Source organism: Hyposmocoma kahamanoa, unplaced genomic scaffold (assembly GCF_003589595.1).
Source record: "Hyposmocoma kahamanoa isolate Upper Pololo Valley unplaced genomic scaffold, ASM358959v1 66, whole genome shotgun sequence".
Lineage (NCBI taxonomy): Eukaryota > Metazoa > Arthropoda > Insecta > Lepidoptera > Cosmopterigidae > Hyposmocoma > Hyposmocoma kahamanoa.
In genome coordinates this window covers 12,113,649-12,127,075 of record NW_020653854.1, presented here as the reverse complement: position 1 = coordinate 12,127,075, position 13,427 = coordinate 12,113,649, and the positions used below count along the sequence as shown (strand labels likewise).

The following is a 13,427-nucleotide window of genomic DNA, read 5'->3' as shown; positions in this document are numbered from 1 at the left end:
TTAAGTCATAACACAAAAACATAATCTGATGGCCAGAACAACCACAGAGGTTCCAACATAGAGGAACCTAAAATAGTGAATGCTAACATGATGCTAACAGTTTGATTTCTAGCATTGGGATTGCCATTTTAGCAATTTTTCGTTTACCATACAGAAATGTCACAATTTTTTTACTTTCCCTAAGTGACGTTATGAAATCACTTTCATCTTTTCGAAACTTATTTATTCTTGGAGACCTAAATATTGACATTAAGATCGACTATAAAGATAGCAAAAATAGCAAAATGGTTACCTGCCGACCCATCTTGATCTGATGTGGGATCTTAAATGCTTAGACCTTATTAGCCAAGCCATCCTTACCGTAAACTTTATTAAAACCATTCTATCTGGTCACTATACAATACTATTATATTAAGCCTACAAAATAATTTCAATAGAACCCAATCTATCGATTCTTATACAGAGCTAAGTAAGGAGGTAACGTGTCTCGTGACCTTGCAAGCTTTGATGTCTCCAATACTGGGGCCATCCAAAGAGCAATTTTATAGCGATACTATAATTATTTTGTAATTTGGATTGCTCTGCATTAAAAATAGTGATAAACTTAATAAAAAAATTGTTAAGTTTCCCGGTAATCCATTATTTAAAACTACTTATTATGCGCTCTTAAATTGCATTGTCGTACGGGACATCCAAGCATTTTTTTATTGCACCATTATTTCCTTTTCCTTCCTTCCTTCCTTTCTCCTCTATCTTTCTGTATATTTAGAATTTCGATGGCTCTTCAAATAAATCCCTTACATCCCTGAATATATGCAATGTAAAATGCAACATTTTGCATCATAAGACGCCTATTTAACTAACTAACTAACTACTACCTACTACTGTCTCCGTGGCCGAACGGTTACCATACCGGACTGCCACGCAGAGGACCCCGGGTTCGATTCCCGGGCCGGGAGAAATATTTGAATGAATTTATCTACAAATTTTGTTCTAAATAATGGATACGATAATCTCTTTACTCATGATGGAGTTAATTTACCATAATAAAAGTTCGTTTGATGTCTTTTATAAATTTGTATAATGTAAAATATATGTATGGCCTACATTTATTTCTCTCGTGAGTTTGGGTGTAACTTGTGGTTGTCTATGTGTGTGTCCATGGCACCCGCGACACAGGGTTTCCCTAGTGCGGGGCTATGTTGAGTGTGTGCGTTATTATTATTATTATTTCAAAATTTCTGTAAAGTTTTGCCTTAAATGCCAATCTAAACAAGAAAATTTGGGGTAACTTCTTTGATGCTACCTTCCTGTCCCTTACACTATTTTAAACAAAGCTATTTTGGACTTTACTTCTCACTAAATTTACTATTTGTCCGTTACGCTACATAAAATCGTTTATTTTGTTCTTTACAAAGAGTAGAGTAATTGATTCGTTACATCTCACGTGTAAATCACCAAGTGCATCTTATATTGAAATGCAAAAAAAAGTGATTACGTCAAATTAAAATTGAAAATAGAATTTGAATTTTTAAATTAAGTACAAGGATTTTCAACAATAACTACAATAAATTCTATTATTCTCATTGACTTACAAATTATTCTATTATTTTACTTACCTACATTGTTGGCCAACCTTTTTATTTCAATTCATTGATTTTTAAAATCGATGCGTTCATTAATAAAATGTAACTAAATATTTAAAAATTTCTGTGAAAACATCACATCTCTGTTTTGTAGATTATCTACTCTTTTCTTACTAGCGATATGCGTAATGATCACTTAACATGAGAAAATATATTAAAAAAAACGATTCAATTCATATAACGGACGAGAAAGGCTAAGTATATATTTAAGGTGAGTAGAGTAATAATAATGATATTATGGTAATGAAACGATTATGACGTAAACAATAAAATAGATTCAATTCACATTATTAGAAATCGTAGTTGTGGTTACATTTCCAATAAGCCTCCAGTACCTATTGGTTACCAGGTTACCAGTTTCGACTTTCTTTCGACCTGTTATTTCTTGTCCCTGAAATTGTCATGCACGCGTTAAATGAAAAATAATATTTGTATAGTGTGTTTGTGTGTACATGTTATACAGGTGAGTAAAATAGATTCTTATTCCTAGTTACCAACCATTTAAATTGTCTGCAATTTAAAAAAAAAACAACGTTTTATCGTCGCTTTCAACTTTCGTCTAGTTTTATTTGTAATGATTTACTTATAACACTCGATGTCTGATGTATTTGCAGATACTGTGACCAATCAGTAGGTGAATTGAAATATTACTTCAAATCAGCGGTCCCTTTAGTAATAGGTGCCTTTAATCCTTCTTTACTGGATGTTACGTTTACAGACGATGTTGCAGCTCTACTACCCTGCAGTGTGATACCATTTCCTGTAAATAATGTCTAAGAGATAACCAGTGATTTTATATCTCCGACACTTGATGTATCTGCAACTTCTCTGACAACTCCTTGTATATTGGAACCAGTAGCCGATGCCCTGAGTCCTTTGTTATTTAATATTACGCCTGCAAACGATATTGCAGATCCACAACTTTGCAGCGTGATATTGTCAAATTATCATGTGTTAGATAATGAAGACGCTCATTTTCGGCCTATGATCTAAAAAAGAAAAAAAGAGACTTCAAGAAAATAATTTTGGAAAATCATGTATTGATTTTGTATTTGATGAAGATTTAGAATTTTTTTCTGACGGAAATTATGATAATTGGACGGCTAAAGAGTCTGAAAGTTCAAGTGTTGAAGAAACATGTAAGAATAATTAAAAAAAAGAAAATAAACAAAAAAGAAAAACCTACGAAAGAAACTATGATGTCAAAGAGACGTGTAAGGAAGCCTAAAAAACAGTCTAGAAACGAAGGAATGCATATACAATAAAATCAGGGAAAGGGGAGGAGGAAAAAAGAGCTTAAAGGCAAAACCTTGTGTGGTAAGTAAATGTGGAAGGGGTTGTTACAAAACACTAGAGGAGAGAAGAAAACATTTGTTAGCTTTTTATTGGACTCTAGATCCTCAACGTCAACGCGACTGGTTAGCACGCTGTGTTAAAGCAGTTTCAATAAAAAGGCGAAAAACGAAACAAGACATAAGCAGAACCAGATAACCTAGGAATATTACTTGAATGATGGGGAAGATCATTTATGGAGATATGTCAACAGTTTCTACTGAAAGCATTGGACATCACCCAAAAGTTTCTTATTTACACTGTAAGCTAGTGAGAGCTATAAAAATGTGCTGCATTAGTGCGATTTTGCTGTGGCCAGAATAAAAATAAAGTTGTTTTGGCTGCAATTAACCACTTTTTGCATATTTCCCAAAATATTGACGTTGTATAGATTAACTACCCTTTACCAGGGCACACTTACATGCCCGTTCAGTCCATGCCGTAATCGAGATTGAGCTAAAAAGTGATAGTATGGTGTGCTTATCAATGGCCGACGTATATAGAGTATGCACGAAAGAACCCAAAACCGTAAAACAGCAATGTCATTGAATACTCTGATTTCATTAACTGGAAAACTATTACTGCAGATACTTCCACAACAAGTTCACAAAAGGAAATAAAGATGAAAGACATTCGTGTAGTTATTTAAAAAAATAACAATTTGAATAAAATTTAAATAAAATATACTATAACGAAGCGCAAACACATACGTCGTTGTTATTTACTATGTTGGTTAGGAAAGAAAAAGGAAGAGGAAAGGGCAAAAGAGGTAGACAGCAGCAATCTAACTTATTTATGTGAATTACAGATATCAAGCAAAAGAATATTTGATTTGCCTCAACTTTACAATCCTGTTTTAAATTGAATCTTAAACTTAAATAGTTAAGTGTTGTTAGTTAATTAATTAATTAAGTTTAAGATTTCAAATTGAAATCCTGTCCTGTCCAGTTTTAAAATTAAATTTTGGTTTTAAAACCATCTTATTATTAACAAAAATAATGTCTTTTAGAACTATTTGTAGCAAAAGTACGTATCATTTCGTCGGTGTTTTGTAGAAAGGGTGAAAGCGCTATTTCCAAATTTTTTCAGGTGACTTTTAAAACCAAATTTGGATTTTAAAACAGGACGTAAATATTTCGAAACAGTCGTTATACGTTATTATCTCCATAATTATTAAATTTAGACAGTTTCAAGCATTATTTCATAAAAGCGGACTGTATTTCAAACAGTTTAGTCTAAGACATCTACCTCATAGCTTTAAAAATTGAAAAGTTACATCATTTTTTAAATATTTTTTTTTTGTTTTTTGCTCATACTGTAAACCTGCACTTTGTCCCTTACGACAATTGAATTTAAGAGTGACGATATATGCTGAAATTTCTGTAACAATCTATTAAAATTAAATATAGGCATAAATAACTAATACACGGTCACGATAAAAAAATATTATGGAAAGTCATCTAAAATATTACGAATATTAGTTTTACTCAACTGCAAATCGTCGTCTTGTAGGAAAAGTTCTAACTGAAAAGCCAGAAATTAATGTCCCACTTTCAACAGTAACTAGGACCTCACCACACGCCTCACAGTTGCATTCGTTTACCGTAATCAACATTGACAAAATTGACATTGAAAATATAATTATGATGTTAAGAAATGACTGTGCGTTAGGCAGGCTAGGTAGATAGGCTGTGTGTCATTTACTGCACTATTTAGATTCTATGATCAAATTGTACAGTTTTACTGTGAAGAATGTATAAGTAAGGTTATTTTTTTAATATTATTTTACTTCATTTACATTAGTTTACTTGTATTATATTAGATTAAGTTATAATGAAAATATATTTATCTTATCTTAATTTATCTTATTTATTAGTGTGTTGTGTGTGATCAATTCTGTTTAATATTTATAAAAGAAATTATGGTGAGTTTTGATGAGCGTCGTAGTAGATCGTATTCTAAGTATATCTTAATCTTAGTACGATAAAAATTCGGTTTAGCAATTTGTTTTCCTATCTATAAAGTGACATTATCAGCATGTAGAATCTGTCGTGTGATTCTGGCTACTCAGCCCATTTATAATAGAACGTTGTCGGGTTACGATCGCATGGGATCGATAGGAACTCAATATTTAGTGTAACCGGCCATTTATAATCGAAAAAAATGGTCCGGAATAGAATAAAATGGAGTTTTTTCTTCTTATTATCTGTGCTTATTTTAAATGTGCTTACAAAATCCTTGTCGATTGAGAAAAGTCTGTCTGCATTACATTTGACCGATACTAGTTTACCGAAGTCAAAAACACTGCAGTTAGATGGACCAGAAGTGATAAGTGATTCTGAAATTAGAACATTCAAATCCGATGTAGTGGTAAATGCTAGGTCAAGTAACGAGGCTGTTTATACTGAAGATGCGAATATAGCTTTAATTAATAGCACCCGCAGTCTTAGAAGAAACATCAGGCCAGGGCAGATAATACAAAATTACTCGGTTAAAATTGCATTTGACGGTGACACGTTTAACGGCGAAGCAGTGATCGACGTACTATTTGATTCTACAGAGGACCCTCTTATATTTCACCTAGAAGCGCTTGATGTACACGAGGTGCGTACTGGACTAAGCACGCCGGAGGAAGCACTACCGACGGATTTCAATCCTGAAGATGGAACATTAGAAATATTCCTAGATGGTGGAGGTAGACATCGAGTCGTTGTTATTGAATACTCTGGAGAAATAAGCAACTTTGGAAACGGAATATTCCAAGGAAGTTTTAATGACTAGTAAGTACCTAATTTACACATCAGGGGTCAGAAAAAATCATTTGCTTTTATAATAGTATACAAACTAGTAAACGCGAGTGAAATTTTAAAATGTTTTTTGTTATTATCTTGGTAAGTTTGCTTAAATAATGAACGTGAATATAAATGAATGATTTAATCTTTGCCATCTTTCCAGTCAGTATATAATAATTAACCTTTTCCCGACGAACGCCCGACGCGTGCTTCCCTGCGTGGATGAGTTGACAGCTGCCACTTCCATCAGTTTTACCTTCGAAGACGTCCCTTTTGACGAAATTGTCTCCAACTCTAGAAAGGAAGATGATGATTCGTAAGTTCTTTTAATTAGCAAACTTTTTGAATTATTACACGTATATGCGTTAATAATTAATTTGCTAAAGATACATAAACTCCTTAGAAATATAAACTAATATAAACTTGCAGGAACCAATTCCGCGCCCTTAACGTACCACCAAATCTTTGGGGCATGGTTGCACATAATTTCGTTAGTGTCGGCATGCCAACAACAAATGTAGTGCTCTACGGTCGTTCTAATTTAAATCAACACAACTTAGCCAGCGTAGCTATTAACGCCTTTATGGCTGCCTTCAACGAAAAGTTGGATAAAGCATACTTCAACATTGATGAAAATCAAGACGGAAGAATGCATATCTTTGCTCTACCTGATACTAACGTGGAATGGAATGCCTTATCTACTGTCTGCATATGGTAAGTTGTATTGTAACAATTGGTACCTAGCTACTAGACATAATAAATCCAAACACATTAACAATGTAATGTTGTTGAGATTCACAATATGTTTTTTTAAGTTTTTTTAGACACCCAGTTTAAGTAAAATGTTTTTAGTAATTAATTTTTTCTGAGGTTACAACGATTAATTATATAAGGTCGTATTTATTTTCTTCATCTTTAATAATGTTGAGTGGTTTCTCAGTAGCTCTAAAATAGGTTTATAAGAAAACTACGTCAATAAAGAATAAAGCATCTTATCTCAGGTTTATATATTTTATGTAGGACAAGATATATAAAATATATGAATTTAAGTCAGAAAAAATATGTCGCCGCGCGCTGTTTCAACGCACTATGGGAGGGTAGTTTTAATTTATATGTTGTTCAATGCAGCGTCACCGTTCGGATAGTCCGTCATAGTTCACAACGCGACAAATTAAAAGTAATCTTTTGCAATTTTTAACAGCACTGTCTCCATATGCATGCTTATTTTACTTTCATCCATATAAGTCCGTTTTCTATCTAACATAGTGCGCTGCCCGCCAATGTAATATTTGAATGCCATAACAATACTTAGTGACTAACATTGGATATTCTAAGTCTGAAATTGCAAATATGATTTACATATATAACAGCTCACTGTTATACATGTTAGCTATGCCAAACTCACAGTCTTTCACACTGAGGTGTGAAAGACTGTGAGTTTGGCATAGCTCACACTACATAAGTTAGTTAGTGTAGTAATTAGTGATAATTAACTATTTATGGCTTACAATTTGTTACGCAATCTTTCTTCTAAGGGAGCCATACATTTTTATGACGAACACTCACTCAATGATGCAACAAAAGACTGCATTGGTGAAAATTGCCGAAGCTATGGCAAGGCAATGGTTTGGTTATCTGGTGTATCCTGAAGACTGGAAAGATCAGTGGGTGATATCTGGTCTAGCTTCATATGCAGCACTAGAGGTCGTAACAGATGTAAGTGAATCTTATATAAATCTATGGTATTTCAACTGTTAGGAGCATTTTATAAATAAACAACGTAGAAACAATTGTAAGATCGGTATCTAGCCATGGAAAAATTACCTATGTAAGCTCTACGTTATCCGAGTGGGATCAATGTAACGCAAAAAAATTATAGTTACCTTACCTACACGTACTTATCTCTAATTTTATGTAACTTTCCGTTTACACTTAAAATAAGGCTACCAAAAGAAGAAAACAACCGTGACATCGTTATAAAAATTTATTACACGCTTTGTGATTGTATTGCTATTGGTGGCTTGACATGGCTATAGTATAGCACTTTCAATTACGATCTGAATTAAATTAAACTTAAATGTCACAAACAGTAAATATTATAACAACGATATTACAGTTCCAATCATCAGATGATGAAGATATCAGTCTATTAGATATGAACACAATATTCACAACTGATGTGATTCAAGAGGCTTTATTGCTTGACTCCTATAGCAGTGCTGTCGTCATATCTCCAGAAGACGACATGTTTGATGAAGTAGATATCCGCCGTCATATTTTAGGTCTCCTGAAAATTAAAGCACCTGCCATCTTGAGGATGCTAAGATTCGTACTCAGTGGTGAAGATGATTTCATTTTAAAAGCCGGGCAAGCATTGTTAAATCGAAGGTAAACAACATGATTTGATCTTTCCGATATATTTGATAAAAGTTAAATGTTTATGGACGTGCCTGATGTATAATCCAATACGAAGACGAAGAAATACATTTTTTTTAAGTTTTACTGATATCAGGATAGTCCATGTACTCCGTAATAAATGCTTATTCCAGCAAGTATTATTTCTCCAATAATTAATTCTATCAAAATGATTGCTACAGGTTTGTGACACCAATCTCTATGTTCGACTTCTTTACTTTCGTGGATGATACAATTGAGGACGACAATATTGACATTTGGGACTTTGTTCAGCCTTGGGTTAGGAATACGGGTTACCCCGTCCTTCACGTCGCTTGGACATCAGCTAACGCGGTTTTACTTACACAGGTATGTATCAACGCATTAAAAAGAAAAGTAAGTCATTTTCTAAATATAAATAAATGTATTAGCTTTTTTCACATAAATATAAATTGCAAGATTTTATCAATTTCAATCCTTTGTATTTAAGGGGCATTTTAGTTTGGCCGGCGGCGGGGATGTGCGATACAAAATTCCAGTCACTTTCACTACGAATCGAGATCAGAACTACGGTGATATGCATCCCACTATGATGATGGAGAGTACAGATCTAATGCCTCTACCATTTACTTTGGAAGATGACGATTACATTATTTTTAATCTTCAGGGACAAGGTTATTTTAAAAATCTTAATACACAACTAAAAGTAGTTAAAACGTAAATAAATATCACCGTACATCGTACAGCGTTCATCACTTTCAATGGGAAATTGTGTAATATTCCCCACCATATTACTCGATGTATTAAATATAAATCTTTGTAACTTAAATTAAATTTTTAAATAAATTATTGTAACTTAAAAAAAAAAAATTAAATAAGAGAGTGTTCTGATATGAAAGATGATTACCTTTGGTGACCAGGGTAAAGAGGGAGGTGCTTCTATGGTTTGGTTACGTAGAAAGTATGAATGTTGATAGATTGACGGCAGAAATGTAAAGAGCGAATGTGGATGAAGACGTAGGGAGAACAAGAGCTTGCCACACATAAGTCGATTAGATTGGGAATGTCCTTAAAAAAAGCGGAGTTGAAAGTACTAAGAATAAACGGGCATGTATGAAGAGACTGATGAAAGTGGAGGAGTCGAAGGAGGTATGTCAGGTGCGTAGCAGGTGGAGCTCCATGATCTCTGCCTGCTGCAGTGGAAAACAGGAGTAATGATGAGTATGTAAGTACAGTTCATTTCATTGCTACTTTCATTCCGTAATAACATACGGAATGAAAAACAAATTGTATGGTATTACGTTTGTGTATACATATATTTCCATGTTAGTATATATGGACATAAGCAAAGGTTTATAAGATATAACTTTCCAGGTTATTATCGCGTAAACTATGACGTGGAACATTGGGACAGAATAATATCAGCTTTAGACGACCCTGAAAGGAGGCAAGAAATTCATCCCTTAAATCGTGCTTCAGTGAGTTTTAAGATACTTGATAGACCACTTCCGTTGAAGTCTTCACACTCTTTCTTTAATATATTAAGTTTCTTATATGTCTTTCAGTTGATAGACGACGCTCTTAACTTAGCGAGGGCTGGTACACTAGACTACGATGTTGCTTTAAGATTAACACTAACTTGGGCGCACGAGACGGAGTATGGACCGTGGAAAGCCTTTGTCAGGAATATGGATTTTCTAAAAAAAATGCTGTTTAGCGCCGATGAATCCGATATTTATGTGGTAAGTCTAAAGTTGATTTGCATCGTTTGGATTGAATTGGTATATGTAGTTGTTCTGATGTTATTTATATTTTTTAGCTATAATATAAAATATTTAATGATTTCGATATTATTTATTTAATCAATATTGTTATATTTTTTAGCGTATGGTTCAAAGGACAGTCGAAACTTTCGAGAACAAGGTATCGTTTAGCCCAGATTTGTCAGACAATGAGCCAGCTATGACATCATTGACTCGCGGTATTGTTATGGATCACGCTTGTCGTTCTAACTACGATCCTTGCATAGCTGCTGCGATTGACTGGTTTTATGATACAAACAGCGAAGAACCTGCAGTGTAAGTTAGTGTATAGCACTAAAAATTTTTTTAAAGAGTGTTAAAAAGTTAAAATAATTCCTTTATTTATTTTTAGACAAAATTAGTAATTAATATAGTTTTTTTCATGCAAAATAACTAAAAATTATTATTAAGGTCTAAAATTTTGTTTTCGCATTTTTATGGAAGTGAAGCTGTTGTATTTATATTTTGAAAGAAATACACAATTCTTGCAAATATTGAAAATCCTTCATGATGAATCGATTGATTCAGGAATCCTAGAGTCCCTGTCGATATCCAACCAGCAGTTTTCTGCACTATGGTACGAGAAACTGGAGCCGAGGCCACAGATTTACTTTACGTTTATTTGGAGACTGACATCAGTCTCTATGACCGCCTTGTTGTATTGGAGTCACTGGCTTGTTCAAATGACGAGGAATTTATTAATCAGTAAGTTTTCAGTAAAATACTTTAATTTAAATCACCTAACATGGTAATTACTAACAAACTACTCAGTTTAGTAGTAGTAGAGCTCTTTGTGATAAAGTTCTTCCAGGAGTATACCTATTTCTACCGCCAAGTAGTAATATGAGCATTACTGTTTTGAAGGGTATGGATGCTGGTGATGCATGGGACTTTTCAACTGTATGTCTCAAAGTGACGGACGCAGTGGCCTTGTCCCTCAAGTCTTTGAGTGTGAAGGCTCTGTAAAATAACGTGGGGGTCACCAACAAGCGCACGACTTGTTCGTGTGTCACTTGACCATCACAAAGAAACTTTATTTTGTCTATACTTGACAGTACCTAAACATTTTGTCTATAATATTTACCTGTTTATCAATTATCTTTAGGTTAATGATGGACACAATATCAGAAGACAGTCCTTTTGGCATCGAAGAGCGGTCAATAGTCCTTGCTGCCATAATCAGAAGCGGCTTAGATAACGTGTTTCGCGTCCTGGACTTTATGCAGTCCAATACTAATGATATCAGAGATATGTAAGTAAATTGTTGGTTTCGTGTATGAAATGGGTTTACTTATTGTCATTATTGATGATGAATTCATTTTATAGGTACGGTGGACCACAAAAATTAGAAGAGCTATTATATATTTTGGGTGACAACATTCTAAATGGTGATTTAGAGTATAATGTAAGTAATAGTACATTATTATAGAATCCGGGAAATATGAGATTTCTCGATAAGCATGAGTTGCAAGGCCAAGCGTCAGCGAGGCTTTGTATTCCCCGCTCTAGGTCAAGAAATCCCCGTTCCCGCCGAGACATATATAGGTAGTGTCTTTCTGAAAGAATGTGAGGAAATAATAAAAGACTAAAGAGATGAAGATGTTTAACATAAAAAAGTAAAAAAATATTAATTAATATTAAAAGTAATATTTGATATTTGGCTAATATTCGCTCGTCTTTTAAATTAGGCGGAGTACAATTTACTGTATTTTCGTTATCACTCTTCTCACTATGACACATTTTCCCGAAGAAAATACAAAAAAGACGAAAAAGCAATACCAAAGCACTCTAATTTATTTTACCGCCTCTATTTAAATACGGGGTACGGGGTACAGTAAACACATTTATTTATTTTCATTTCTTTATATTGTTCAATCAAGATCAAATCAAGTTTATATTTTGGACCATTCTTGTTGCAAGCGGTATACAGTTTAATTTGAATGTTAAGTGCCAAACTTGACGTGCTTTTCAACCTGCATAATATTTATAAAAAACTGCTTGGCGAATGAGCCAAGCTTTGATTATCAAATAAGGCCCATAATGTATGGTTACAAGACGAGGTTTAGTTTGCTAATTTTAAATGTTTGTTCTTGCAGTTGCGCATGTGGATTAGGTTAGGCAATGACCTTCACGAGTCCGAGGGAATCGCAGAGAGTGCTTTGGAAAATGCACAGGTGAACCTAGAGTGGAGGGAACGATCCCTAGAGGAAGTTTCTACGTGGATACAAGAGAATGATGCTCACACGGCTATTGTTTCTTTTACCCTACTCTTTTTCACTGTTTTAGTTTCTCTTTTTAATTTATAAGCTTTTAAATTACATTTGAATTTTGATTTTTAAGACCATGCACAAAGAAGAAATTAGTTTTAATTTTACGTTTAATGAATATCACGAGGTTTTACTACCATGATATTCAATTATTTTTTGTGAAATTACTCATTTGTTTATTATTTTTAATACAAAGGCCGAAATTCGATCCTACTTGATTCTAATCAGCCCCTTCAACATAACCTTAGCTGACGTTCCGTGTTAGGAGAGCGTCAGCCCCGGTATGGTGAGGCGCTGATTCCATGTGGTTGTATTAATAATTATAAGAAATAAGTTGTTTTTTCCAAAGTATCGTCCTCATTGTCTTAAAATTAATTTCGTATTGAAGCGAATCAGTTTATTTTACATACAAGTTTATACCCAGTATCTTTACTCTAGGTTTAACAGAAAGTTTTATAATTGTATAACCAGCAGTAGAATTTAATGGCTGTTAAGATGGTTCGAAGTATTGAACAAAATTATTGAAATGCACATTAATTTGCATTAATACGCTAATAATACTAAGCTTTTTTAGAGTACGCTATTGTAGAATAGGTCCTAATATTATTGAGTGTTATTACTTTACTATATATTTTAATGAGGAATGTGGTCGCAAACTCCCCATTATCTTTAGTGATAATGTCTGAGGTTTCAATTTTATGGATTCTGATATTCGAGCGCACCTATGTAGCGCTTAAAGTATTTGATGTTCCTCATATAAGATTGGTTGATCACATTTTGTTATTTATGTAACAAAATGTTTTGATTATTGCTTATTTATATCTGTCGTACGATTTTTAAGTATCATTAGTAACTAAATAATATTTCTAGGATTTGACTGTAAATTGGAAAATGTTGTTGATTGCACAGTGTTTTTTTAGATACTTATTTATAAGAAGAATAGGTAATTATTATATTTTATTAATTTAATATAAAATACTCTATCGTTCGTATTTTATTATACATAGCTTTATGTAAAACTTTGCACTGCATTTTCATTCATTATTTTTTGGTAATATTAATTTAAGTTATGCGAAAACGTGCTAGATCTGAACCAAATGCGTCCTCTTGATTCAGATTTTGCATGAAATAATAAGTAGTTATATTTAAAAAATATTTATTAAATTAAGGCACATTTATAATTAAGCTCAATAT

General features: G+C 33.3%; 1 protein-coding gene across 1 annotated transcript in view; it reads left to right on the top strand.

Annotated features, from left to right (window-relative positions):
• LOC113231893 (aminopeptidase N-like) overlaps nt 1–13,159 on the top strand; it is a 40,822-nt gene extending 27,663 nt beyond the window's left edge. Inside the window, exons 13-26 of the mRNA XM_026466434.1 lie at nt 5,148–5,758; nt 5,934–6,086; nt 6,200–6,484; nt 7,306–7,486; nt 7,887–8,158; nt 8,368–8,533; nt 8,655–8,838; nt 9,539–9,642; nt 9,730–9,906; nt 10,049–10,242; nt 10,495–10,671; nt 11,072–11,218; nt 11,293–11,371; nt 12,063–13,159. Coding sequence (XP_026322219.1) covers nt 5,148–5,758; nt 5,934–6,086; nt 6,200–6,484; nt 7,306–7,486; nt 7,887–8,158; nt 8,368–8,533; nt 8,655–8,838; nt 9,539–9,642; nt 9,730–9,906; nt 10,049–10,242; nt 10,495–10,671; nt 11,072–11,218; nt 11,293–11,371; nt 12,063–12,272 — 2,940 coding nt within the window. The 3' untranslated portion in view covers nt 12,273–13,159. The remainder of the gene's footprint in view (nt 1–5,147; nt 5,759–5,933; nt 6,087–6,199; nt 6,485–7,305; nt 7,487–7,886; nt 8,159–8,367; nt 8,534–8,654; nt 8,839–9,538; nt 9,643–9,729; nt 9,907–10,048; nt 10,243–10,494; nt 10,672–11,071; nt 11,219–11,292; nt 11,372–12,062) is intronic.
• Nucleotides 13,160–13,427: the final 268 nt, after the last annotated feature.